Source organism: Amyelois transitella, chromosome 16 (assembly GCF_032362555.1).
Source record: "Amyelois transitella isolate CPQ chromosome 16, ilAmyTran1.1, whole genome shotgun sequence".
Taxonomy (NCBI): domain Eukaryota; kingdom Metazoa; phylum Arthropoda; class Insecta; order Lepidoptera; family Pyralidae; genus Amyelois; species Amyelois transitella.
Window position 1 is genome coordinate 1,592,065 of NC_083519.1, and position 27,934 is coordinate 1,619,998.

Sequence of the window (27,934 nt, forward strand, 5' to 3'; positions counted from 1 at the left end):
CTCAATTTATGAACGTCAGTGTAACAAATTATAAATGATAATAACCTTAATTTGGGCCCAGACATGTCCGTTTATCTGTAACGTAAGTACGTACAATACAGAAGTCTGTATTGTATCAGCGTCGTGATCTAATAAATCCAGATGCGTAAACGTTGCTGGTATCTTCAGGAGTACCTGTCCTGTCTCCATAATGAAACGAAACTGATTCTAGTAATGTCCAAGGATATTTTTGTGGAGCTGTTGTTCGAGGCTGAAGTAAAAGGCCGGTTCAAAGATGATCCTGAATTTGAGGAGACGGCCCGCAGGTATTGTGAGAAATTTTCATTGTCTTTTTAATGTTTCATTTTACTAAAAACGTTTTCACTAAAATCGTCTCAAAGTTACACTGATTAAATGCGTACCAATATTTTTCCCAGGAATTGTAATGAGGACCCAGATACCAGGGAAAAAATTATTCAAGAACTTCGATCTATGATTATTGGTTAGTAAAAATTGGTTTATAAGTATCTAGCAGGCATTACATCTCTATCGTTACCAAACACTATATAATTAGACGTATGTAATTTTTATTCAATACAGCTCTGATAAAAAGTCATGAAATAACATTCCATTACCTATCTTCATCTCTTCTTCTTCAGCATATATTCCCCCACTGCTGAGCATATGCTTCTTCAATATCTTTCCACCGAGGTCTATCAAAAGTTTTTCTGACCCAGGTTATCCCGGCATGGTTTTCAATGTCGTCGGACCAGCGGGTTAATGGTCTGTCAGTATTCCTCTTTCCAACTCTTGGTCGCCATTCCAGTTCACATATTATGAGTACTAACTAACTGACTTGGGTTTCTTCTTTTAAGGGATCGTGGTCTTGTTCTAGTCTCTTCGATACTATTTCCTCTGTCTACCCCGTAACGGGTAGAGATGCGATGTGTGTACTTACGTTTCATGTTTTAGAGCGAGGACAGTGCCACCCGCAGCGTATGGATGATGCATATCTTTTGATATTCTTAAGATGTCGCCGGTTCATAGTACGCCTGGCTCATAAACTGGTAAGAAACAGTTATTTTTTTTACCAACTACTAAAAAGGAGGAGTTTCTCAATTCGACGGTCTTTTTTTTCATATTCTTAGTACGCATGCGCACATGGAAAATCTCGTCAAATTCCGTTCCCGACGGATTTTCAGGAAAGTTCTCTCTAAGTGCACCCCAGACCACATAAGGCACCAACATGTCAAATTTGACATTTCTGGACTCATCGGCCTGGGCTGTGAGTTGATATGTCAATCAGATCAGTCAGAGTGGTCTTTTGAATCTATTTATTTAAAATCAATTAATCACAATAATGTATTCTCTCGTACACATTTTTACTCCAAGTTTAAATATTTGTGAAGATGACGTTGTTGAAAAAATGCTGTAGTGCAGTTTGTTACCGCTTTTTCTGCACTGACTTTTTGCAATCGGCAGTAAACTTAGTTTTAAGTAATTTTCTTTGACGTCAACCAACATTGTGGAACCAAAAGATAAGACAATTATTAAGTGACGTTGAATTATTACATAATAATGCATATTTTTTTTAAATGTTGAATCACTTTACTTCACTATCATTATCACTATCACTTCATCATCATCACTACATAATATATTATGATAAACTTCCCCTATTTTCTCTGCCTCTATGTAGGTATGCGCTTATAGGAAAGTTGTGGACGGATTCTGTTCCTGCAAAATGGGTTTTCTGAGAATGTTTTATATCTCTAAATGCTACCAGTCCGACACCAGGACTGGTCGCTAGTATTTAAGGAAGAAGACTTTTATTTGAACTTCAGATAAAGCCGTGGGTAACAACTCGTTTATTTTTTCAGATAGTCCGTTACGAAAATCTAATTCGGAGAGAAGCGCATTACTTCCACTGCAACGTGATGAGTTGGCACAAACTGGTCGACAACCAGCATGTGTATTCAGGGACGCTACCCGAGAACCCTTATTCTGGTCGGACTTTGATCATGCGATTTGGTATACATACAAACACATTTTTTTTAAATTATTAAAGAGGTATGGTTTTATATATTACTAGCTGTGCTCGCAACTTCGTCCGCGTGGAATAGTTATTTTGGTCATCATTGAAGCCCTCAAGGATGAATAATTTTCCCCGTTTTTTTTCACTTTTTCCATTATTTCTTCACTTGTAATAGTTGCAGCGTAATGTTATAGAGCGTAAAGCCTTCCTCGATAAATGGTCTATAAAACACAAAAATAATTTTTCAATTCAAAATTCCTGAAATTAGCGCGTTCAAACAAACAAACTCTTCAGCTTAATAATATTAGTATAATAATAATTTATTTATTTCATAAAAACATACATATTTGGACTTACGTCTAATTAGGTACAGTAATAATGTATTTAGGTAATCGTAATCACATAATTATTGGTTGAGTCCATCACACTAGTGTTTAACTAGGCCGAGCCTGTATTATGAACACTAGGTCCCTTCACAAAATAACATTTTAGGAATATTTATTTACATTTAGAAAGAACATTTATTATTTTCTCAAGTTAAGTACAAAATTATAATATATTACGAACATAAAGGTGTCTAACTAATTAAACAATTCAAACTACCTACATAATTACCACGGAGGTACAAAATATCCCAAGATTGGTGTAAACAAGCATGACTCATGCGCCGTGCGACTGTGAGCATTCAATTCATTTTAGTTATTAGTATAGATTAATATGTTTGTATATTTTTAGGTCGTTGGGACCCAAGTACAGTGACAGTTGACAACATATTACGAGCAGCCTTCGCATTGGCCCAGATAATGCTGTACCAACCCAGGTTCCAAGCTATAGGTCTGTCAGTCATCCTGGATTTGGAGGGAATGGACTGGAGCCATCTTAAACAGTTCACGCCCAATGTTGCGTATCAATTTGTCTGCTTAATGGGGGTAAGTTTTATTTAATTCTGTCGAAATTAACATACATTCATATAGTCACGTCCTGTAACGTTGCGCGGTAGACAGAGCCATCATCTGATTCTTTCTCTTCAAATCTGTGAAAGTAATCCCAACACACCAAATCAAAAGCATACCCCGGGCTCCGAAAAGAAGAAGAAAAAGAGTTTCACTTGTCTCATGTATATCACAAACTTTGACGGCCTCTGTGGCGCAGCGGTAGTACGCTTGTCTGTGACACCGGAGGGCCCGGGTTCGGATCCCGGCCAGGGCATGATGAGAAAAGAACTTTTTCTGGTTGGCCTGGGTCTTGGATGTTTATCTATATAAGTATTTATTATAAAATATAGTATCGTTGAGTTAGTATCCCGTAACACAAGTTTCGAACTTACTTCGAGGCTAACTCAATCTGTGTAGTTTGTCCCGTATATATTTATTTATTTAACTAATTTGACGATAAGAAATCGGCTTTTTTACAGGTGGACTTACCCATATTATTACACGGCCTCCACATTATCAATTACAACTGGGCGATCAGCACTTTCTGCTTCATCAGCAAACCCTTCATACCCTCAGCGGGGTACAAATATGTCCACTTCCACGGACGAGACATGAGCTCTCTCCACAAACACATAGACCCAGCCAGCCTACCACCAGAATATGGAGGTTTTTGTACCCACGTAATAACTAGCGAAGATTTCTTCTTAGGAGTTCAGAAATATATATACAGGGATAAAGATTTAGTTCAAGAATATCAGACTATGGGTTACAGAGTGGAAATTGAAAGTGATGATGTGGATAATAAAATATGGTGTGATGACGTGGGGTGGGTGGATAGAAAGATATCCAATTCATCTTTTAAGTATTTGTCCGATCAATGGCGTAGATCAACTTTCAGAAGAGGTAATTCATACTTAACTAATACTAGATGTAAATAGAATATATATTATGTGGTTGGGTATTATGTTAAAGTATGGATAAAGTACTGTTTTTTTTTGTAATATCTATACTAATATTATAAAGTTGAAGACTTTGTTTGTTTGTACGCGCTAATCTCAGGAACAACTGGTTCGAATCAAAATCTGTTTGCCTTAAATAAACCATTTATCGAGGAAGGCTTCAGGCTATATAACATCACGCTGCAACTATAAGGAGCAAAGAAATAATGGAAAATGTGAAAAAAACGGGGAAAATTATTCATCCTTGAGGGCTTCAATGATGCCCAAAATAACTATTTCACGCGGAAGAAGTTGCGCACAGCTAATGTGCTATATATTGTCTATTTTTCTGTTTTGGGAATGTTTTTTTTCCCACGGTGCCTTCTGGCATAAGCCTATCTAAATAAAGCTAATTAAAGATGGCGGTACCTACTGTGACAAATAATATAAAATGTTATGTCGGTAGCCGGTGGTCGCTTTGTAATAAGAAATAATGTTTTAATATTTTGTTTCCGTTGAATATTATTAATATATTTATTTTTCAATGCACAATTAAGTTGCAGAAAGGCTGTCAAGATTTTGTTATTGTTGAAATAAAATAAAATAGATTTGACGATTGTTTTATGACAAAACTTAACGTATATTTGTATAAAAATATATATAAAATTAATTACAAATTTAATTATTTGTTAAAAATAATATTAAAATTCACTCGAAAAATAGTAACATAGAATTTTGTATATAGGTACCTTATTAATATCTTAAAAATTGTAAAAGTTGTATAATATCTGAGTTTACAGTATTAAATTAAACACTTTTAGCAAAATATATCACATCACAATTTAGTTACATTATTGTCATTCTACCCTACATACTTAAACACAAATAATCGCATCTATAGCATTTGCGGGGTAGACAGAGCCGACGGCCTTTAAAAGACTGATAGGCCATGTTCACCTACAATTACAATATATTATTTTATTCTAATTTCCAGTACATATATACACAAAGGTAATTATTTTATACAACCATACCATCAGGGATCCACTTGGTATTTTGAAAAGGTCCCAGTAAAAAAACATCCATCCCATCCCGTTGATATTTCCAAAATTGCTTGGTTATTGCTTATCTGTAAATCAACTCTGTTCTTTTGAACATGATCCAGGATCAAGGAACCTTAAATTTCTTTTTTAGTTAATATTTATCTATATCATTATCATATATTGTATCTCTTAACTGCTTGCATTTTTCTTATATGGTCTTCGTATGTACACTGTTTTTGAATTGTAGTGTAGATCGTAACCTTATAATTTTACTACTATGTATATTTTTCCTACAATTTGTTATGTGTATTTAAATAAATAAAAATAAAACCTAACCCTGAATGGATCGTGGCAAAAGATATAGGTATGTTCCCATCTGATCTCAGCAACTATTACAAGGGAACCCTTAATGGATCGTAGTAAAAGATTTGGGTATGTGATGTTTATTTTCTTAGTCACCTTTTACTGCATTCATTGGAAAGGGTTTAAGTAGTCCTGTTGTAAAGCCCCTGTAGTATGGCACACGGGACGCATGTTCAAACTATCGCTGTCTCGTATTAGGTAATAATAAAACGCGAAACAGCGATACTTTTTCGCGCAATAAATTTGTAAATTGACGTCCGATGAAAATGCTGCAGTGTAGTTTGTTTCGCCGCTTCTTCAACACATGCGGAAGCGGTAGTAGTTATAATTAGATTTAAGTGATATGACGTCAATAAGTGATACCTTGTATTAAATATTGAAAATAAATCTAATCTATTCTAATAAAAATGGCTTCCCGCGTGCCATACTTCGGGAGCTGGTAGCATTGAGAAATATATCTGCTAATCAACATAATAGCCTAAAGTCCTCATATCACTATCGAAACTCTTATTTTTATACTGCTTGATCTTCGTTAACCACAAGTCCAGAGAGACTTCGGTTTGGTAGCCCCCGTACCGTTTTGGAAGACAATCGGGCGATATGTATCTGAAATGTAGACAATTTTTGTGGTTAGTTATAATTACAGATATGTCAAAAACATCCATATGAGATAATTAGGATAAGCCTGTGGGGTAACCCATACTAGAATTTATCTTTACGGTGCTTGCAGCGACATCTATTAGGCACCTTAACAAATAAAAAAATAACTTGAGGTTTTGCTTTTTTACCGACTCCAAACGTTATGTTACAATACACATATAACAGATGGCGGCATATCACAAATTTAAAACATGTTTTTAGAGTGATGTGATGATCACTGAAGAACATAATAAATAATTGTAATGGTTTCATCGTTTATTCTCTTATTCCAACAATGAAGTAGCTAAATACTGTTTGATCTGAATTTGTTACGATCTACTATGAGTATGTCACCCAAACTTTTTTTTTGAAAAAAAATTAATAAGTTAACATATATTTGGTGATACATTTGGTGATAATCTAAAACTTTTAATTAAACAGTTACATGTATTAAAAACTTGTTACTAACCGGTGTAAAGAGCTGTTATCATATCCGTGGAAGTAAACCTTCTTCCAAAGGTCTTCGGATGGTGCCAGTCGTTTGAAAAAGTGGAACACCGTCTCGAATATTCTGGAGCAGTTGATCACGTGAATACCACGCTGGTGCAAGGGAAAAGCATACTGGAAACACAAGTGTAATGTTTGTTAAGACACTTTAGATTTGTTTTTTTTTATTCTTCATTGATAAACTCTTTTTTTAAAAACTGACACAGTACACTTTCTTTATCGAAGAAACAAATCATTTGTACATAGGTATATCGCGTCTCTATCCCATACGGGTTAGAAAGAGCCAATATATTTGAAAAGACCGAATGTCAGTTTTATAAGCTATATTCTGAGTTATGAAATTCTCGTGAAAGGATTAAAACAACACCAATTAAGTTTTCACATAACACTCCGGGAGCACAAAGTTTTATTGATATATATTAATAAAGTCCTCATCCACTTACCCCCAGAACGTTCATAGCGTGTATAGCAGACGAGGGGGTGATTTGCCGTACATGCTTCATGGTCAGTCCTTGGCAGTCTATCAGGGCTGTTCCACCCAGCACCTGAAGCTTGGGCTGCATGATCCCGATCTCCAGGAGCAGGAGACAGCCCCGCGTCAGCTCGTCGATGGAGAACAAGTCTGGGTCCCATTGACCTAGAATGATAGTAAGATATATGTATAAGTAAGACACGAATGTATCCTATATGGGGTAGAAAGAACTACCAGTCTCGAGAAACTGAAAGGAGACCTTCAGTTTAATGATGAAATAGAAATGAAAATAAATACTTGTTGAATCAGCCGTGTGGTTCCCGGCTGTTTAGAATAAGACCACTCCATCGCTTTCCCATGGATGTAATTAATTCGATAAAAATAGGCACTTTTCAACTTGTGAAACTTTTACGTATGCTTCAATATAGGTAAGGCTCCTCAGCAAAGTTTGCAGATGTCTAACGGGTTTCGCTTCGTGTAAAAACTTGACGTGCTGAATTCAGGATCATGATCAAAAATGCTCCCCAGGGTTCCTACATTCTCACATACACTTTGACTCTCCAGAGATACGAGGTATGTTACTGATATTAACCATAGGAGGAAGAAAGATTTAAACGTGCGACTTATGAAGTGGATTCTTTCCTAATCTACAAATGAGGGCTCTGCCAACATCAGGCCGATCACACAACTCTTTTCTGACTTATGCATGAGAGCTAATACTGCTTACGGTGAGGGAAAACATCAGTAGGTACAAGTTAGGTTCCCCGGCAATGGTTGCGGAGGTCAGCTGAGATTGATTTATTATGGAATCATACCCAATCTACAAATGATGAGTCTGCCAACATCGGGCCGATCAAACAGGACTCCCTCAAACACGTTGCCAAGTCTCCGAAGGGCGTACCAGTCCACGTCGCGCCACAGATGAGGATTCTGCTCACGGAAATTGCAGTAGCGCACTAGCTGTAAAAATGAGACAAATTCCACTAATATTAGTTAATGCGAAAGTTTGTAATCATGTCAGTATGGATGTTTGTTACTTCTGTCTTTCACGCAAAAACTACTAAACCAATTGCGATGAAATTTAGTATGTAGGTAGCTGAAGACGCAGAATAACATAAAGGCTACTCTTTATCAGGGAGTTCCCTCGGGATTGATAGGGTTTCCATGCGGACGAAGTCGCGGGCGGCCTCTAGTAAAATATAAATACTGTTATGGAAATTACGTTCATGAATATAAATACTTTCCGTAAAAGTGAAAAATATTTATTATTCTCCCTTCCGAATTGTTTTATCAGCTGATCGGTCTAAGTATGGGACAAATTCTTGACAAATTACACAACGATGTTGTTATGTTTACATGCATAAAATCAAGCCTATTTCATAACAATGACAATTTGTGTTTTTACGTGGACAAGAAAAATAATAATCACTTAATAGTTAAAATTATAGTCGCTTTCCGCGTCTGTCCCTATGTCTGTTTGTATGTATGTATGTATGTTTATTCGTAGATTTTGATGCAGTTATGGATGGTAAAGGTATAGTGATTGAAGAACTTACTGACCAGCCTGTGAGCTCTGGCCGGTATGGAGCGGCGCGCGCGCAAGAAGCGAAGCAGGAACGCATCGTCAGTCCGCGGCGGGTGGCATTCACCTCTCTCTGTGAAATACAAAATAATTTTATCAATAAATATATTTAATGTTCCTACTGAAACACAGTATTTTCTCTATCAGTGAAAACCAAACAAAAATCATACATACATGTGGTCACGTCTATATCCCTTGCGGGGTAGACAAAGCCAACAGTCTTGAAAAGACTGAATGGCACATTCAGCTATTTGGCTTAATGATAGAATTGAGATTCAAATAGTGACAGGTTGCTAACCCAACGCCTAAAAAATAATTTTAAGTTCCTCACTGCCGCGCAATTTAAGAACGCAGTAAGTACCACTTACTGCGTTTATGGTTGTCGTATATGTAGGAGATGCTGACATTGCGATCTACAAGAATCAAAGACCCGTTTTCTTCTATCTCGTTTAGAAACGGAAATACGTTATAACATAAATGCAGTAATGAGCAGATTTTAATTTCACTTTCATAATATAACTGCAGTAAAAACACTCACTTATTTAGTATTATGTAGAAACATTTCATAATGGTATTAGCAACACAACAATAGTGCAGTATTTACCAATAACGTCATTTTTTATATGTTGCCATGGTAAAAGCAAATGACTCTCACATAATATTCATGCAGCAACTACAATTACACTGCGTTTATCGAAAAGCTCGTCGGAATTGTTTTTAGGTTTAACAAGTCATGAACGCGGCAACTGACAATTACGGCATTTATTGTACGTTGTATGTATTTGTTTATCACTAGAACGATATTTAGTTTAATGTCTTAAGATCACTTACTGCATTAACGCTTCAGCAATATACGTCTACTATTAAGTGAAAAGGGCCGTTCGCGCAAGTTACGGTTTAGGACCAAGAGACTCGTTAAGACAACTCTTTAAGAAAAAAACCTACAGACAGTAGCGTCCCAGTACATTTTTGATCTTATAATGTATGTTAGGAAAAATACCTCTTTTTTTCAAAAAGTTAGTGCCACAAGTGATAGAAAGTTACGTAATAAACATAAATTAGTCATGCCGTTTCATAGGCTTAGCAAAGTCAGTAAATAATTTATGGGGAACTGTATACGATTTTATAATAGGTTGCCGGAGTCTGTTCTTGATATGCCCAACCGAAAATTCAAAGAGTATGTAAAGAAAGTACTTTGTGAGAAGGCTTATTATAGGACTGATGATTACCTTAATGATAAAAACATCTGGCTTGAGCTTGGCACAGGAACCTCGTAATTAATTGTAGTTTGATTTGAACTTAAATGAAAATTCAGTACACTCTGTACATAAATCTTTTTAAAATTGGCAATCCATAATATATATATATATATATTTTTTTTCTTTTTTCAATATTAAATCTCATAAATATATAAATCTGAACAATGTATTCTCTCGTCCACATTCTTTTCTAAGTTTAATTAATATTGTGAAGTTGACGTTGTTGAAGAAAATGCTGCAGTGCAGTTTGTTACCGCTTCTTCTGCACTGACGCCTTGGAAGCGGCAGTAAACTTAGTTTTTAAGTAATTTATTTGACGTCAACCAATGTTGTTAAACCATACGTTTTGACAATTATTAAGCGATATATAGTATCCTATAGTAATGAATAAAAATTTTGAATTTGAATTGAATTTGAAATAATGCATCGAAAACAAAATGCTCAAAATGTTAAATCATCTCTCTCAAGTACATAAAAAAAAATTACTTATATGAGATTTAATAGATTAAATTAAATATAGATTTATTTTTTTCAATATGATTAGTAATTGTTAAATAAAACTTATAATGAAACATTTACATTATTATTCAAACTTTTGAACCTCAGAGGTTATTATTTCGTACTTATCGAATTATTAATTTTATTTATTAAGCAAATGGACATGTTCCAGGAAGGTTTTTAATTTATTTTATAAGTATTTGAACTGATTGTTACCTTACGAATCTCAAAATGGGTGCCATTTTATACTTAATTATTAGTTATAATTTTATTATGTTACGCAAACGGAGATATCTTTTTGATGACCAAGAAGATCTTTAATTTATTTTATAAGATTTTGAACTGATTGTACGTTTTAAAATCTGTGATTTATAAAATAAAAGGATTTCAAAAGTAATTTGTAAAGTTCATTTTATTTTTTATTTTGGTATAGTTCAAAATGAAAGCGTTACTGACTTAAGAAAAATGCAGTGTAAATGCAATATTACTGCGCTATATAATCTGTGATAAGTCATTTCCTTTCATGTTATCTATCATAAATGCAGTATATTATAAAGTTACGGCGCATATATTGTGTTGCAAAATGTAAAATAACATTAATTCACGTAACCTATGTGCTGTAAATAAAGGAATTTTAGCATAAATGCCGTAAGGATCAATTTTACTGCATTCATGAAAATAATGTCTTATGAAAAAATTAATTAAGCCATAACATAAACAGTTTTAATTAAATTTTATGCACTATATAATAATTTAAACACCAAACGCCACTATCAAGATAATCTTCGAGTTATGCTCTTTAAGTCAGTATAGTTATTTTTAAAAAAATTTGCATAACATGTTTTAGGTAGCCTAAAATAAGTTTAAAACTTTGACCGCGTTTTTCTCGAAACTGTTCTCGTGTTCTTTACTGCGTTCTTAAATTGCGCGGCAGCTCAGCAATGTAGTGTCCTATTCTAACTTCCGGGAAGCACATGTCCTTTTTCAAAAACATTAAGAGGGGATTTTTTAAAGTTCCACAAGAACGGAAAATTTCCGTTTAACGCGGACGGAATTCTATCATATTTACCTACGTAAGTACATCCAACACCACGTCAACCTACCCAAATTCAACGCGAATTCGACTTTATAAACGCATCATAGAGTTCTATGGAGGGTAACTTTATATGCTGTACAAATTATGTAGATGCACAATAAAAATATATAAAAGCAATAGAATAGAATAGATTTATTTTCAAAATTGGATACAAGGTATAACTTATTGACGTCACATCACTTAAATCTAATTATAAGTACTACCGTTTCCAAAGCGCATGCGTGGAAGAAGCGGCGGAACAAACTACACTGCAGTATATATGCAATAACATATTATAGGTACACATTTGATACACAGTTCCTTGACAGTGGCAATGATTTGTAACGATGATGTTGCAATCACATTCTGGGCCGTAACCTACATGTTACATGCAATGAGAACTATTTGTTTCCAACTGGTTTTGTCGGTTGCCCTCTGTTATGAAAAAAAAAAACGCTGCAGTGTAGTTTGTTCTGCCGCTTCTTGTACATTAGTGCTTAAGAATCGGCAGTTATCTTAATTATATGTTAGTTGCTTCTGCACGCAGCTTTAATCGTACTGAAAATCGGTTCAGCGGTGTAGCCGTGAAGGGTAACAGGAGGAGAGAACGAGTAAGCTTTATTCCCTCCTAATATAACTCTATCTATCTGTAACGCTCTCACGCCTAAACCACTGAACCGATTTTGATGAAAATTTGGTAAATAGATAAATTGACCCTGGTCATTTAGACACTTTTATCAATCGCAAAATAATTAAAATTACTTTGAGATGATGGGCTCATCTATGCAATTTTAACGTAGACTGTACAATTTGGAGCAGATCAGTTCATAAGCTGATATTTATTCGCAATAAATAAGAATGTAACCTAAAATAAATAAATTAATTAAAAAATAAGCTGATATTGATTCGCAATGATAAATAATGTAACCTGAAATAAAAAAAATAAATTTAATTTAATTTAAATTAAAAATAATTCTGATTTCCATGATTACCCAACCGGTATCCATATAAATCAACGCCTTAGTGTCATGTTTATCTGCCCTCGAATGTACCTCAACATAATTACTAGCTAGTAGTAAATAAATTATTTTTTTGAAGGTTGGATGTCGAATGCAAAACTATGAAAAGAACCTTAAACTGATGTATTTAATACGTTCTTGAAAGTCGTATCTTCCTCCTGGCTTTAAGTCCCGGTTGGGTATCTCTGCATACTTCTTTCGCTTCATCCACATTCATAACTCTCTTCATGCAAGCTCGTACTCTTGATCTGACCCTTTGCTAGGACGTCCTTAATTTGATTAAGAAACGTTCGTCTTGGCATAATTATATATACGTGATATTTCAAGAATATTAATTCTGTAGATATCCCATGAAGGGGTAACAAACAAACAAATAAACTTACACTTTCGCATTTTAAATATGAGCTAGTTGGGATCGAGATTGATTCTCGTCAGGAGATAGCCATCCTCCTTTCAAAGTAACAATGCAGGTAGTTCAGGGCCCAAAATAATGACAATTTCATGGCGAAAAATTTGCAACACCGGATTCGCGTGTCTGGCTGCGCAGGCGACGGTAAGCCGAAGGCCCAGTGTGTAATTTTCAGAAAATTACTTCAAATTTGCAAAAACGTTGCGTTATTTTGATGCGAGTATGTGAATGTCTCAGTGTGCTTATCTTTTTTATATGCAACTAGCTGTTGCCCGCGACTTCGTCCGATTTGACTAAAAGTTCAATGACACTCTAATATAATAAGGAAGTAAAATTTACAGTTTTGATGAGAACATTTTTGACCCACATCATGGCGAGTGTGTTCTTAAATAACAAAATTGACCCGCAAGCCACAAGTCGAACTTTCTAATGCCTACCTATCATAAACCAAATCAACAAACGTTTTAGCATGAGATTGTGAAATTTTAGTCGCTAAATACATTTTCGTTTTAGAATTAGGTACAGTCAACCCCATATTAAGATACTATGCATGGGAGTTTATGACGCGGTGTTGCAATTTGGGTAGGTTAATATGCTGTCGACTGTACATTCTAATTATTATAAAAAGAAAGTGTTTGTATACGTAAATATACGATAGAACTAAAAACCACCGGAGCGATTTAAATAAATGAAATTTTGCACAAACATAGACCAAAGAGGTAAAGACTTGAGATAGTCCTGTAAATACAAAAGAGCAAAGCACCAAGTAACAACTAGTAGGCCCGGGAATTCGACTGCGTAAAAAAAGCACGTTAACTTTAGTTCAAGCGGCAATTTTGCAAAATCCATTCTCAGTGCACCCAAAGACTGCAATGAGGAACCTAAATATCAAATTTCTAATCTTAAATCTGTGCGTTAATGTATCAGTCAATCAGTAAGTCAGCGTCCTTTCTTGTAATTGAAATGCAAAACATCTACAATGTTCTCACAGGTAAATAGTAAATACACAAAGACTGAAGTGCTTGTCAGTTTGTTCACACAAAATTTGTTTACAATCCAATGTCCTAGCCGGCGTGACAACATCACGCAATCAAGACAAATCGATAAATAATTTTGGTATCTACTCATTCTATGTATATCAATATGACTAAGTTAGTACCTATTTGTTCTAGACAAATTTGCATAAAGAAAATTTAAATTTGGAATTCCCAATTAGACTGGCGACAATGCTCTGCTTGAGACATTCATTGCTAAGAAAAAAGATGCTTCTAGAAGAAATAAAAGAATATTTATCAGCTGCAAATAGAAAAACCTTAATTTTAGTTATTATATCTTTTGAACAACCGCCGAGCTTGCATGAAGAGAGTTATGGATGTGGATGAAGCGAAGGAAGTATGCAGAGATCGTGGCAAGTGGAAAGAGGTAGTCTCTGCCAACCCTTTCGAGAAAGAGGCGTGATTTTATGTATGTATGTATATCTTTTGAATCATATTATTCTTAATTAATTTGCAAGATATGGATGTAGGTAAGAAGTATATTAATAGACTGAAGGATGAATTTGAAGATTTAGAGGAAATGAGCGATATTGAAGATGGATGGAAGGAATTTAAAGAAAGAATTGTGAAAGTAGCTGTTGAAGTGTGTGGTGTAAGTAGAAGAAGGAAAGGAAAAAATCACAAAAATGCGTGGATGAGTAAAGATGTGCAAGAACTTGTGCGATTAAAGAAGAAAGCATGGCTGGATTTGTTAGCAGCAAAAGCTAACTTAAGAATGCAAGAGGTTATAGATGAAGATGTGAATGAAGCACGCAAGGAATATAAGAAAATGAAAGATTTGGTTAAGAAAGCTGTGATTAGAAAGAAAGAAGAGTATAAAGAGGATTTTGATAAAAGGCTATCAGAAGACTTTCAGTCAAATCTGAAAGTATTCTGGAAATCCGTAAGGTCAGCCCGAGGAAATACTATAACCAGAGAGCTGACTAGGATCAGATGCCAGGATGGTAGCGTTGTGAAAGGAGAAGAATGTGTACTAAAGATATGGAAGGACTATTTTGAAAGTTTATTTGAAAAAAAGGAAGGAAATAAGAAAGATTTCTGCTATAGCGAAGAAAAAGAGAATGAGATGGAAGGCGAAATTGAAATGTTCGAAATTGTGGAAGCACTTAAGAGTATGAAAGCGGGAAAGGCTGCTGGGTGTGATAGAGTGTCGGTCGAGATGCTTAAAGCAGGAAAAGGCGTAGTAGCTAGTCAGTTGTACTGCCTTTTCAATTTGTGTTGGAGAAGCGGCCGAGTACCAAAAGATTGGTGTAAGGCTGTTATCGTGCCACTTTACAAAGGAAAAGGGTCACAGCTGGACTGCAAAAATTATCGTGGTATAAGCCTGCTTAGCGTCGTCGGCAAATTGTATGCTAAGGTATTGATTAATAGAGTCAGGAATGAAACTGATGACAAAATATGGGATGCTCAAGCGGGATTTCGAAAGGGAATGGGATGTACTGATCAGGTCTTTTCCTTGCGGTGCATAGCCGAAAAGTTTTTGGCCAAGAGTCAAAAAGTCTATTGCACATTCGTAGATCTGGAAAAGGCCTATGACAGAGTTGAGAGGAATGAATTGTGGTCAGCACTTTCTATGCATGGGGTGAGCAGTCTCTTAATACGAGCACTGAAATCCTTATATGAGGATTCGAGTGCTTGTGTCAGGATAAACGGAGCACACACTGAGTGGTTTAAGATTGAGAAAGGCGTTAGGCAAGGATGTGTTGCGTCACCGTGGCTGTTCAACCTATTTATGGATAGCTGTTTGACAGATTTGAAAGAGTCTAAAAGTGGATTAAGGATGAATGAGTTACTCGTCAAATGTCTGCTCTATGCCGACGATCAGGTTATACTGGCGTCATCAGCGGAGGAGTTACAGGAGATGGTAAACTGTATGCATGAAGCTTTAAAAGAGAAAGGAATGAAAGTGAACGTAAGTAAAACTAAAACACTGGTTTTTGAAATGGAGAAAGAAATGACAGCATGTAATATTTTGATTGGAGGAGAAAAAGTGGAGCAAGTGAAAGAGTTTGTATATCTAGGATCAAAGTTTACATCAGATGGCAAGTATGATAGTGATATTGAAAGGAGAGTGAACGCGGGGAACATGGTGAATGGAGCTTTGCATGCCTTTATGAGCAGTCAGAAACTATCCAAAAAGGCTCGACTGGCTGTGCACAGGGGCGTGTTGGTCCCGACATTAATGTATGGGAGTGAAAGTTGGGTATGGCAAAAGAAGCATGAAAGCAGAATAAATGCAGTGGAAATGAGAGCGTTAAGGAGTATGATGGGTGTGAAATTGAGTGACAGGATAAGGAACAGCGTGATAAGGGAATGTTGTGATGTGAAAGAAGATGTAGTTACAGGAATAGAAAAGGGTATGTTAAGATGGTTCGGTCATGTGGAGAGGATGAATGAAAGCAGGTTGACAAAGCAGATATACAAGGAGAGTGTGGAGGGAAAGGTCGGAGTGGGAAGACCTAGACGAACGTATCTTGATCAAATTAAGGACGTCCTGGTAAAGGGTCAGGTCAAAAGTACCCGAAACCGCCGAGCTTGTATGAAGAGAGTTATGAATGTGGACGAAGCGAAAGAAGTATGCAGAGATCGTGGCAAGTGGAAAGAGGTAGTCTCTGCCTACCCCTCCGGGAAAGAGGCGTGATTTTATGTATGTATGTATGTTATTTTGATGTATTTCTCTTAATTTAATCTTTAAGTGCTTGAAAACATCTCAAAACCCTCGGCTAAAAAGCTTAGTTACATTCTATTCGTGCATATTTTCTTTAAGACAATACCCGAATCTGTTTAAGTTTTTCTTGGTACTAATTTCACAATAATGTTGAACTTACCTCATACACTATCTAAACATTACTACAGTGCAGTGCAAATACATTTATGTAGATGTGTAAAGTGACGACCTAATGAAAAATAGCTCGGTACACAAATATTTCATACGATAATGCAAGCAATGTTAATGATAATGCAAGTTCGTTTCACATCATGCCCTGGCTGTGATTCGAACACGGGACCTCCCGTGTCACAGACAAGCGCACTACCGCTAAATAGATAAAAATTAAATAGATGATTCGTGTAAAAAAGCCTGACTTACCTAATCCAATAGGATATAACTTTTCGCCAGGAGGACGAAAAGATGCGTTAAATAAAAAATAAAAAAATACATTGCCGTGTGGTTCCCGGCACCAATACAAAAAAGAATAGGACCACTCCATCTCTATCCCACGGATGTCGTAAGGGATAGGCTTACAAACTTGGGATTCTTTTTTAGGCGATGGGCCAGCAACCTGTCACTATTCGAATCTCAATTCTATCTTTAAGCCAAATAGCAGAACGTGGCCATTCGGTCTTTTCAAGACCGTTGGCTCTGTCTACCCCGCAAGAGATATAGACGTGACCAAACCATATGTATGTATGTGAAAATACACAAAAATTAAATTACCAAATATAATTCTCCTCAGTTCCTCTATGTTCCTCTTCCTGGTGGCTGGGTCCTCATCGCAGAGGGTCAAGGCGTCCTGCTCCGACTCGGGGTCGTTGTGGCGATCCATCTCCGCCTGGAAGGCGATCTCTTGGAAGCTCAGCATCTTGTCTGGAAAAAGCAGAAGTACAATACATACATATTTCACGACGCCATCCCCAACGGAGCAGACGGAGTCTGGAAAACTGTGGAATATCAGATGGATAGCTATTGTATTTATATTCAATTGAGATTGAACCTATCCCTTGATTGACTTTTACAATCTGCGGGGGAAGAGAAGCAGTTGGCGCTTTTATTCTCCGCTACCAGGTTAGCATAGAAACTGAGGAAGTACTGCTGTAGGATAGAATATTAATATTCCCATTATATAGCTACTTGATACCAGTGGGGTTAGCGCGAGTTTTACTCGATCAAACGCGACGAGCAAGTAAACGCGAATTGGTATGTGATTTGATGAGCGCCACCTAGTGGTAACGCGATAGCACTAATGCAATTTCATACAAATTCGTGATTAGTTGCTCGACGCGTTTGATCGAGTAAACCTTGCACTAACCTTTCAGTAGCCAAAACTTAAGAGCGATGTGTGTCGATAATCGTGCAGAGAGTAATAAAATTCAAGCTACCAGGTTAGCATAGAAACTGAGGAAGTACAATTGTAGGATAGAATATCAATATTCCGATTATATACCTACTTAGCTAGGTGATACCAGTAGACAAGACTTAAGAACGATGTGTGAGAGCATATCGATAATCGTGCAAAGAGCAATAAAATTCAAGTGCTATTTGCTTTTACTACAGAATACTAACTGCATAGTCGTGTATGTAAAGTGAAACAAACGTATTTACAAAAGAAAGTGGTATTTACATGCGTGTGGTCGATCGTGTAAAGAAGCCGTGATTTATACGGTAGCCATATTGTCACGCAATCTAAAAAAATTAGTTTCAAACACGTGAACATAAGTTTGTGACTATACCACAAATTATCGTCACAAATCGGATAATCCTACATCGTTGTCAATTGTGTAGCAGAAAAATGTGCCAACAGTGTCGATAAAGTCTCGGTAGAATAGTTTGTTTGTAATCTCGAAAAAAAAAAACAATGTAATCATACAGTTTATAGTTTTTCTCATTCGGTAATCATATCCCCATATCTGCGCTTTGGAAGCGGTAGTTAACGTGATGATGTAGACGTCAATAAATAAGCGATACCTTGTATTCTATTTTGGAAATAGATCTATTCATATAGTAATTGGACACAAAATATAAAAACTTCCTGGCACTTCCAGGTTTCTGGTTCGCTGGGAACCTATGACGATCTAGAACACTGAAAACCAAGTCATCAAATATTTTTAGTGCCCTGTGGTTCCCGGCACCAATACAAAAAAGAATAGAACCACTCCATTTCTTCCCCATGGATGTCGTAAAAGGCGACTAAGGGATAGGCTCACAAACTTGGGATTCTTTTTAGGCGATAGGCTAGCAACCTGTCACTATTCGAATCTCAATTGTACCATTAAGCCAAATAGCTGAACGTGGCCATTTAGTCTTTTCCAGACTGTTGGCTCTGTCTACCCCGCAAGGGATATAGACGTGACCATATGTATGTATGTATCTACATAAAGCCAATCAGTTGAACGTGGCCTATCAGTCTATTTAAGACTGTTAGCTCTGTCTACCCCGCAAGGGATATAGACCTGACTACATGTATGTATGTACAACTACATAATTTGCTCGTTGTTACAAAATTGTGTAATGCCGAAGATCTTTGATAAGCATATCTCCTGAAAAATGTGGAATCCAATAAAATAATTACTTCAATTGTTGTTTTATTATGGCTTTATCTCAATTACAAAGAATGGATAAAGCAAATTAGAATACAACAGGAGGTGTGGGCTATAACCAAATGAATTTATATCTTACAGTATCGTTGCGCCAGCGCAGTCGGTAAGTGGTAGAATGCCACGAGATTTGGTATAAACAAACATTGATTATACATATGATCACACTACTTTTCTGAAGGAGTATGCAGAGAATAAATCTTTCTTGTAATAAGCTTTCAATTATTACTATTACAACCGAAAGTTCTTTGAAATCAGGAACGTTTTGGTGACAGGTCAAGAGTACCATAAAACGAAGAGCTTGCGTGAAAAGATTGATGAATGTGGACGAAACAAAAAAGTATATAGAGATTATAGAAATATGTTCTGTCCGCCTATCCCTTTAACCTCCTCTTAAACGTAAAGACACAAATATTAAGGACATTTTACTTCATTTGATAAATATGTTTCATCATTAGATTCAAAGCTATTAATAACGATAAAATCTAATTCAAGATAAATTGTTATTTCGAAAGCATGGAGAGTTAATAAGGCGAATGTAATTAACCTAGATATTAAAATAAAAAAAATACGTTTATGTTTGTGATTTTGTATTTACGAGCACGATTTTTGCCTGCAAGACTAAATTTTCATATACCGTAGTATGTATAATTAGTACTTAACGTGATGAAACTATAGGTATTGTTTAAATACCATATTAAATAAATCTTATACATACATATAGTCACGTGTATATCCCTTGCGGGGTAGACAGAGCCAACAGTATTGAAAAACTGAAAGGCCACGTTCAGCTGTTTGTCTTAATGATAGAATTAAAGTTCAAATAGTGACAGGTTGCTAGCCCATCGCCTAAATGAACAATCCCAAGTTTATAGGCCTATCCCTTAGTCGCCTTTAACGACATCCACGGGAAGAGATGCAGTGATCCTATTATTTTTTATATTTGTACCAGGAACCACACGGCACTTCTAATAGGTTCTAATTTCCGTAAAATGAAAATAATCGGAACATTTAATATTACAATTATTTTTCATATGTTTCTTCATAAGCAGTTTTTAATAGTACCTTCATGAGTGCACAACGCCACTTTCCCGGAGAGGTAGGCAGAGAATACCACCATTCCATACAACATGCCATACTTAAGACCTCAAGCTCAAGAAGCCAGCTCGTTCAAATTCAAAACTTTTATTCATTACTATGGGACATTTCAATATCGCTTTATAATTGTTATGTCTTTTCGTTTCACAACATTGGTTGATATCACCAAAAATTGCAAATAACTAAGTTTACTACTTCTTCCAAGCGTCACTGCAGAAGAAGCGGTAACACACTGCACTGTAGCATTTTCTTCTAAGTAAAATTATTTGACCTTGTACAAAATTGCTTCTTATTCACAAAATGTAATATTAATGAGTTCTAAATTTGGCAATTTGTGATGTATTTATGCGTGTATTAAAATTGATATAATTGAAATAAATCAGCATACAATAAGCTCTTAATTTAGTGAATATTCAACAAATAAATCAGTGTCTACAAAAAGATTGATGGATAATAATTGTTCAACACAATCTGTCACTATTATTTCTAATCCCCCCAATTGCATTCTCTCTCTAAAGAAGAACCCAGGGTCCACTCTATGAACGTGACCCTAGAGTGGGTCAGTCAGGTTGTCACACGAAGCGACTTTCGTCTGACCTCAGCGTTGTTTCAGAGATATTCAATTCATTTTGGATCACGGTAACACATCCATTTGCCATAAAATTTAATGGCCTACTTTGATTAAACTACATAATGCGACTTTGGCATAAATAATCATCGTTTGGCATAACGTTAACGTAGACCTTTTTCTTGCACACATTTGCTACTTTTCTGAAATTGGCTAATGATATTTTCTACAAGAAACAAATAACTTCTACCATATGATAAAGTTTTATGTGTCATCTAATGTTTGTCCTTGAAAAAGTCTCTATGGCGATCTAGTAGCCGACTTTCTAATGCTACTCACAATAGGTACTTAATAATATTTCTAACACAACCTCTTAAATTGGACAATGCGTACTTTCACAAGATACTTTCACATCTACTGTCTTCCATAGAACAGTAGCTTCTCCGTATAATGTTTAATTTAATTGTAAACTTAATAATATTTGAGTTCATTATCATATGAGCTTATCATCTGATACTCTAAGTTGTAACACGTGCCCCTGTTTCATGGCATGCGCGACGCCGTTTTTATCGCGCGGAAAACTATCGCTGTTTCGCTTTTTATTATGACGTGAAACGGGACAGCGTTAGTTTTTCGCGCGATGAAAACGGCGTCAACGCCACTTTCCCGGGAGGTAGGCAGAGAATACCACCATTCCACTCAACATACCATACTTAAGACCTCAAGCTTAAGAAGCCAGCTCGTTCAAATTTAAAACTATAATTCATTACTATGGGACATTTCAATATCACTTTATAATTGCTATATCTTATCGTTGCACGACATTGGTTGACATTTACTACGGGGGCAGAATATATTGAAGCTATTTTCAAATATAAAATTAAAAAAAAATTAAAGCATTATCTTCTATTATATCTAGGGTCCAAGAAATCTATTCGACAAACGCATCTACAATATGCGAGCGAAGACTATGGAAAAAGTTACTTAATAAATAAATTATGCCGGTAAATTATGTGCGCCCTTCGGATTAACTATAAGATGAAACAATCGTCCTACGATCTGATGACAGAATTAAAATGCATTATGCATAAATTTATTTGTTTAACACGAATACCTTTTTGTATAAATTAAACTTCTTTTATATCAACACTAGCGGCTACGGCATCGTATTTATTATACCTATGTATATATAAACCGTTCTCAGAAAACTATGTTTCCAACATTTCAAACAGGAACAAAAATCCATTCGTAGTTTTCCGAGATTAACGCATACATACGGACAGAAAAAATAGGGATACTTTACTTTACACTATGTAGAGAAGTGACTAAAACACGCTTGCGGCTTCACCCGCCTAAAACGACTCTTGCGGGAATTTTTGGAAAAATAGGCATAGGTTATTTCAGCAATAACAGCTAGTCTAATTATAAGAGAACACTGACTTTTTATCTTGTAGGTTACTATGTTATTACTACGCTCTACGGGTGCTCAAAATGAGGCTTTCCCAAAATTCCCGCAGGAATAGCATGAGGATCAATCCCAATAAATATTTTTAAGAAAGAATTCAATAAACTATTTTTTACTGTTTTATTATATGTATTATATATAGATTAGAAATCTTTGAACAAAATGGACGGAATCTATAAATAACCGTTGCATTTTAAGTTGTTTACATCATTTTTAAGAGACGCCTCTTGGCTTATTTCATATTCATTTTAACTAATTGATTAGTAAGTGGAAATTTTGTGATTAAGACCTTGTTCGCGGTCAGACAGACACTTGAAACGTTCTATTTTATGTATGTATTTATATTTTGATACATATAATAATATTTTAATGTGAATAGCAAGGATAGTTTATTAATAGATTTACATATATATAGACAGGTCTATATCCATATCCCTCGCGGGATAGACAGTTATCTAAAGTCTACCTTCAGCTGTATGGCTATTTGATGGAATTGAGATTTAAATATGATATTAGGTAGCTGGCCCATCGCCTAAGAGAAATCCCAAGTTTATAAGCCTACCCCTTAGTCGTCTTTTACGACATCCATAGGACATATGGAATGGTTCTACTCTAAAGTGCTGGAAACCATATGCTAACATTTTTCAGATCATAATACTATGCCGAATTATGTAGTCTTCTACCTCCTGGATTTAGTCACGATTGCATTCTCACCTCTCTGCAGAGGAGCCCGGGGTATGCCTTTGATCATGGATCGTCGATTATCTATACTAATATTATAAAGCTGAAGAGTTTGTTTGTTTGGTGGTTCAATTTTGAGAAATTCTTTTTGTGTTGAATAGACCATTTATCGAGGAAGGCTTTAGGCTATATAATATCACGCTGCAACTACAAGGAGCAAAGAAATAATGGAAAATGTGAAAAAAAAAACGGGGAAAATCCTCCTTGAGGGCTTCAATGATGCCCAAAATAACTATTTCACGCGCACGAAGTCGCGGGCACAGCTATTTAGCTACTACATAATGCCACATTATGCAGTACCTAACAGTGAATAATTACTCACGTAAAACCGAAGCGTGAACCGTGAAATAAAAAGTGTGTGAGATGTGGAATTTGTGAATGGACGACACAATTAATCACTAATTCGTACTGTTTGTTTAATTATTTAATTGCGAGTTTAAGACGTCTGGTAAGCGTGAATCTTATCATACATACATACATACATATGGTCACGTCTATATCCCTTGCGGGGTAGACAGAGCCAACAGTCTTGAAAAGACCTAATGGCCACGTTCAGCTATTTGGCTTAATGATAGAATTGAGATTCAAATAGTGACAGGTTGCTAGCCCATCGCCTAAAAAAGAAGCCTATCGTTTGTAAGCCTATCGTGAAACTTATCATAAGTATAAGGACTAATTGCATATGTGTTAGCATACCTAGGTTACGATTTTGATAACAGAACCACACAATTTAGAGATTACTTACCGAAGTTAGCTTGCATTTTTTTTATATTCGTATCCAACAATAAGCGTTACATTTATACTAATATTATAAAGCTGAAGAGTTTGTTTGTTTGTTTAAACGCGCTAATCTCAGAAACTACTGGTTCGAATTAAAAAAATATTTTTGCGTTGAATAAACCATTTATCGAGGAAGGCTTTGTGCTAGATAACATCACGCTGCAACTACAAGGAGCAAATAAATAATGGAATATGTGAAAAAGAAAATTATTCATTCTTGAGGGCTTCAATGATGCCCAAAATAACTATTCCACGCGGACGAAGTCACGGGCACAGCTAGTACTGGATAAATATTATTTTGTCATTTATGCACACGGAACCTAATTATATCGGTAGTCCTTGGTCTTAGACAGCTAATGGTGATTTTTACGATAATTTTTAATATGATTCTTACTTCAAGGGAGCCCGCCAAAAGTTTCGTTCCAAATCAAATCTGCAGTGTAGTTTGTTCCGCCGCTTCCTCTATACATGCGCTTTGGAAGCGGTGGTAGTTATAATTAGATTAAAGTTATGTGACGTCAATAAATGATAGCTTGTATTTAATTTTGAAATTAAATCTATTCTGTTCTAAATCTATAGTATTGTCACAAAGTAGATCAAAATCCACAACCAATAAAATAGTTTGGTGCCTTCCGTTGAAATTCCGGATTTAACCCCCCATAAAAAAAGTGTTAATGCGCTCATGGTCAGGACTGAAAGTTGAACCTCGTCTATCCAGGTATGACGCCATTACCACACGGCACACTGATCCGGTCCCTTCGTGATTTCCAACGGATATCGCTCTATCTGTTAATATCTGTTAATTTACACCTCGTTTTCCAACTGCCAAATTATACGCTATTGTTTACTTGTATAATGTCGATAATATCTTTTACGCTGTTTGAATCTTAGTCCTATCATTAAGCCTCTGATAGATAGGTATAAAGAACAGTCTTTTTAAGACTGTCGGCTCTGTCTACCCCACAAGGGATATAGACATGATTATATGTATGTACAAACTTTACATCCCTAAATCAGATTCTATGACAAATTCCAAATTTTATAGTGTACAATACGTAGCTTCTTAACTTGAACCTGCATATTTCTGACCATTAAAATTGACGATTTTCACACCTTTCCTTTCTTGTTCCGGAAAGTGATAAAACGTATGAGTGTGAAGAAGCTTTATTCATTTAGTCGGCCTGTTTGCATAGTGGTTGTTTTGTTGACTCTTAACCGCAGGTCACGGGTTCGATCATCGATTAGTTTATGTTGTTAAACGAACTTTTCCAGATCTTCTTGAGTTTAAGACGTTTATCATGTTCAATACATACATATAATCACATCTTGAAAAGACTGACAGGCCACGCTTATATTTTTGGCTTAACGATAGAATTAAGATACAAATAGTGACAGGTTGTCTTTTATCTAAATATATAAAAGAAGAAAGTGACTGTCTGACAGCCCTAACTAACACACAGCCCAAACCGCTGGGTTTACGAAAAAAAAAACTACACTTTGATGAGTAGCAAAGTGTAGTTTTTTGAGTAGCAAAATGTAATTATGGATTTAGCGCGTTTGCAAGTACTAAATACAAATCTAACACAGCGTTCAGCGTTACCAGCGCACACGCAATGTAATTTCTATTTTCCTTCACACACACCTGTGCGTCTAATTACAATTTAAGTGTCTATTACTTTTTGCTGGGAAGTCATTTGGCGTCATTGCAATAAGTCTCTAATACCGATTAGAGTTTCTCACTTCTTCTTGTTGTTCTACTGTTTTGTTAAGACATTCACCATCTCATCTCTATCTGGAAAGATGGGTCCAGAGACCTATGAATATAATATAAATAAAATAAACCTATAATATAAATAAATAAATATATACGGGACAAATTACAAAGATTGAGTTAGCCTCGAAGTAAGTTCGAAACTTGTGTTACGAGATACTAACTCAACGGTACTTTATTTTGTAATAAATACTAAAATAGATAAACATCCAAGACAAACAGACCAAACAAGAAAGTTTGTTTCTCATCATGCTCTGACCGGGATTCTAACCCGGCACCTCCGATGCCACTGACAAGCGTATAACTGCTGCGCCATAGAGGCCGTCAATACATGTATATTCGTACTTATTTGTATAATTACATCTAATAACAGAATTTTGTGGTAGGTAAGGTATAGATTATGCCGTGTGGTTCCCGGCACCAATACAAAATAGAATAGGACCACTCCATCTCTTTCCAAAGGATGTCGTGAAAGGGATAGGCTTACAAACTTGGGATTCTTTTTTAGGCGATGGGTTAGCAACCTGTCACTATTTGAACCTCAATTCTATCATTAAGACAAATAGCTGAACGCGGCCATTCAGTCTTTTCAAGACTATTGGCTTTGTCTGCCCCGCAAGGGATATAGACGTGACCATATATATGTATGTAGGTATGCAAGGTATAGATAATAAAATGAATTCAATGGTGTAGTTATTTTTACTGATGGCAATTTGGGTAAGATGACATCACCTTGGCTTTGTACCATTTAAAGAAGGACACACATATTTTTACGAAACAATATTAGACATACGTTATTCTTATCTAATCTAACATGAAACTAGCATTGAATAAATATGTTCGTCGCATAAACAAACTAAAATTGAATATTTTAACCAGTTGGGTTCAAAGTTTTTTACTGAATTCAATAAAAAGTGAATTCTTACATACATACATACTACATATAGTCACGTCTGTGTCCATTGCAAGGTAGACAGAGCAAACACGCTCGATACGGCTTAAAGGCCTAGTTCAATTTTTTTTTAAAGTTTATATCAGTCCCCAGTCATTTCGAGACCGTTCTTAACTCTGTCTGCACCCCGAAAGTGATGACGTGATTATATATCTGTATGTTACAAACAAAAATACAATTCCTTCCTCTTATTCTACGGGTAAATAAGTTAAAGTAATATAAATGGATTATTTTGGCAAACGTTATACAGGACCAATGTGGTAGGTTCCCAGAAGGTTAGGCAGAGACTACATAAGTACCTATTTCCACTTCACTCGATCCCTGCATACTTGTTTCGCTTCATTCACATTCATAACTCTTTCATTTTCAATCACTGAATGGTAACAAAAGTTGTCTTTAATTTATGCAAAATAGTTTTTTTTTTAATTGGCTTTCAAACTGGCTAAGTAAATAACGTGATGTGCATAAGACACTTTGCGAAAGTAGGTATCTAAATTCATTTTCAATTGAATTAACATATAATTACGCAGTTTTTTTTTTTCAGTAAAACTAATAATTAAAATCGCTTCATCCGTTAGTGAGCTATGAAAACACAGTCAAACTTATAAACCCTTCACTTTACGTTGGGGGTTAAAAAGAAGAAAATTGAAATGAGCATTGTCTAGCCTGAGTTTGAATCATTTTAGTCGGTAATAAAATCCATAGAAATAAAACGTACTTACTTGATTATTATAATTAAGTTTATCAGAATTTTAAACAGATCATGTTGTTTGGTTTGATATATTTCTTATCTTATATTGCAGTTTGTCCTTTGCAATATAGTAAAGTTAATTATAAATAACATATATCAACTATTAACATATTCTTGAGTCCATCAGCTGAACATGGCCTATCAGTCTTTCAAGACTGGATATGAATTAAAGTGAATAACATAATTACCTCAAACTTAGACTTAAATGTATTAAATATTTAATGTAAAATATTAAAAAGATATATTTGTAAATTACGATCTGTCTTTTATTCATAGTGAATTAAAATCTAAAATATTCCGATACGTATATTTAAATTATCACTTACCAAAGGGCTATAAATCCTAGATTATTCCGTAATCCCAATAACACTAACACTCATAAATTCACTTTCACAGTGTCCTATTTTAATGTCCTTCTATAAACTATATCTCCTTTCTAATCTGCAACCCTAGTACTTGTCTTAGGTATCTTAACATATTTTGTAAAAAAATATTAAACAACTTTTGAAACTGTTTTAAAAAAAATCACATCATCACATTACACAAAAAATAAGGTCGCTAAATGTTCAACAAATGCGTAATGGCCGCATTTTTGCCTTATTTATGTTAATAATAGATATTATTGGATATGTGCGCGCGCGCCGGCCGAATGGACGAGGAATGTAGTGCATTGTAGATGTGGTACTA

General features: G+C 35.5%; 2 protein-coding genes across 2 annotated transcripts; one reads left to right on the top strand and one right to left on the bottom strand.

Annotated features, from left to right (window-relative positions):
* The first annotated feature begins 213 nt into the window (after window positions 1-213).
* On the top strand, window positions 214-5,068 carry LOC106141780 (clavesin-2-like). Its single transcript, XM_060948628.1, has 7 exons — window positions 214-305; window positions 417-481; window positions 952-1,046; window positions 1,860-2,010; window positions 2,750-2,943; window positions 3,429-3,775; window positions 5,053-5,068. Exons 1-7 carry the CDS (start codon window positions 214-216, stop codon window positions 5,066-5,068), a joined length of 960 nt encoding a protein of 319 aa, XP_060804611.1.
* On the bottom strand, window positions 4,605-27,896 carry LOC106143299 (clavesin-1). Its single transcript, XM_060948435.1, has 7 exons — window positions 27,574-27,896; window positions 17,245-17,394; window positions 8,472-8,566; window positions 7,727-7,871; window positions 6,883-7,076; window positions 6,402-6,553; window positions 4,605-5,899 (listed from the first exon to the last, which is right to left on the bottom strand). Exons 2-7 carry the CDS (start codon window positions 17,387-17,389, stop codon window positions 5,755-5,757), a joined length of 876 nt encoding a protein of 291 aa, XP_060804418.1. The 5' UTR covers window positions 17,390-17,394; window positions 27,574-27,896; the 3' UTR covers window positions 4,605-5,754.
* Between the last annotated feature and the right edge of the window lie 38 nt (window positions 27,897-27,934).

What these genes read in the sequence shown, in the direction of transcription:
- LOC106141780 (XM_060948628.1), top strand. Translation starts at nt 214, where the DNA reads ATGTCCAAGGATATTTTTGTGGAGCTGTTGTTCGAGGCTGAAGTAAAA. An exon ending in TACGCCTGGCTCATAAACTG is followed by an intron (nt 1,047 to 1,859) that starts GTAAGAAACAGT and finishes TTATTTTTTCAG; the next exon opens with ATAGTCCGTTACGAAAATCT. An exon ending in AATTTGTCTGCTTAATGGGG is followed by an intron (nt 2,944 to 3,428) that starts GTAAGTTTTATT and finishes GCTTTTTTACAG; the next exon opens with GTGGACTTACCCATATTATT.
- LOC106143299 (XM_060948435.1), bottom strand. Translation starts at nt 17,389, where the DNA reads ATGCTGAGCTTCCAAGAGATCGCCTTCCAGGCGGAGATGGATCGCCAC. An exon ending in ACTGAGGAGAATTATATTTG is followed by an intron (nt 8,567 to 17,244) that starts GTAATTTAATTT and finishes TGTATTTCACAG; the next exon opens with AGAGAGGTGAATGCCACCCG. An exon ending in ACTCATCATTTGTAGATTGG is followed by an intron (nt 7,077 to 7,726) that starts GTATGATTCCAT and finishes CTATCATTCTAG; the next exon opens with GTCAATGGGACCCAGACTTG.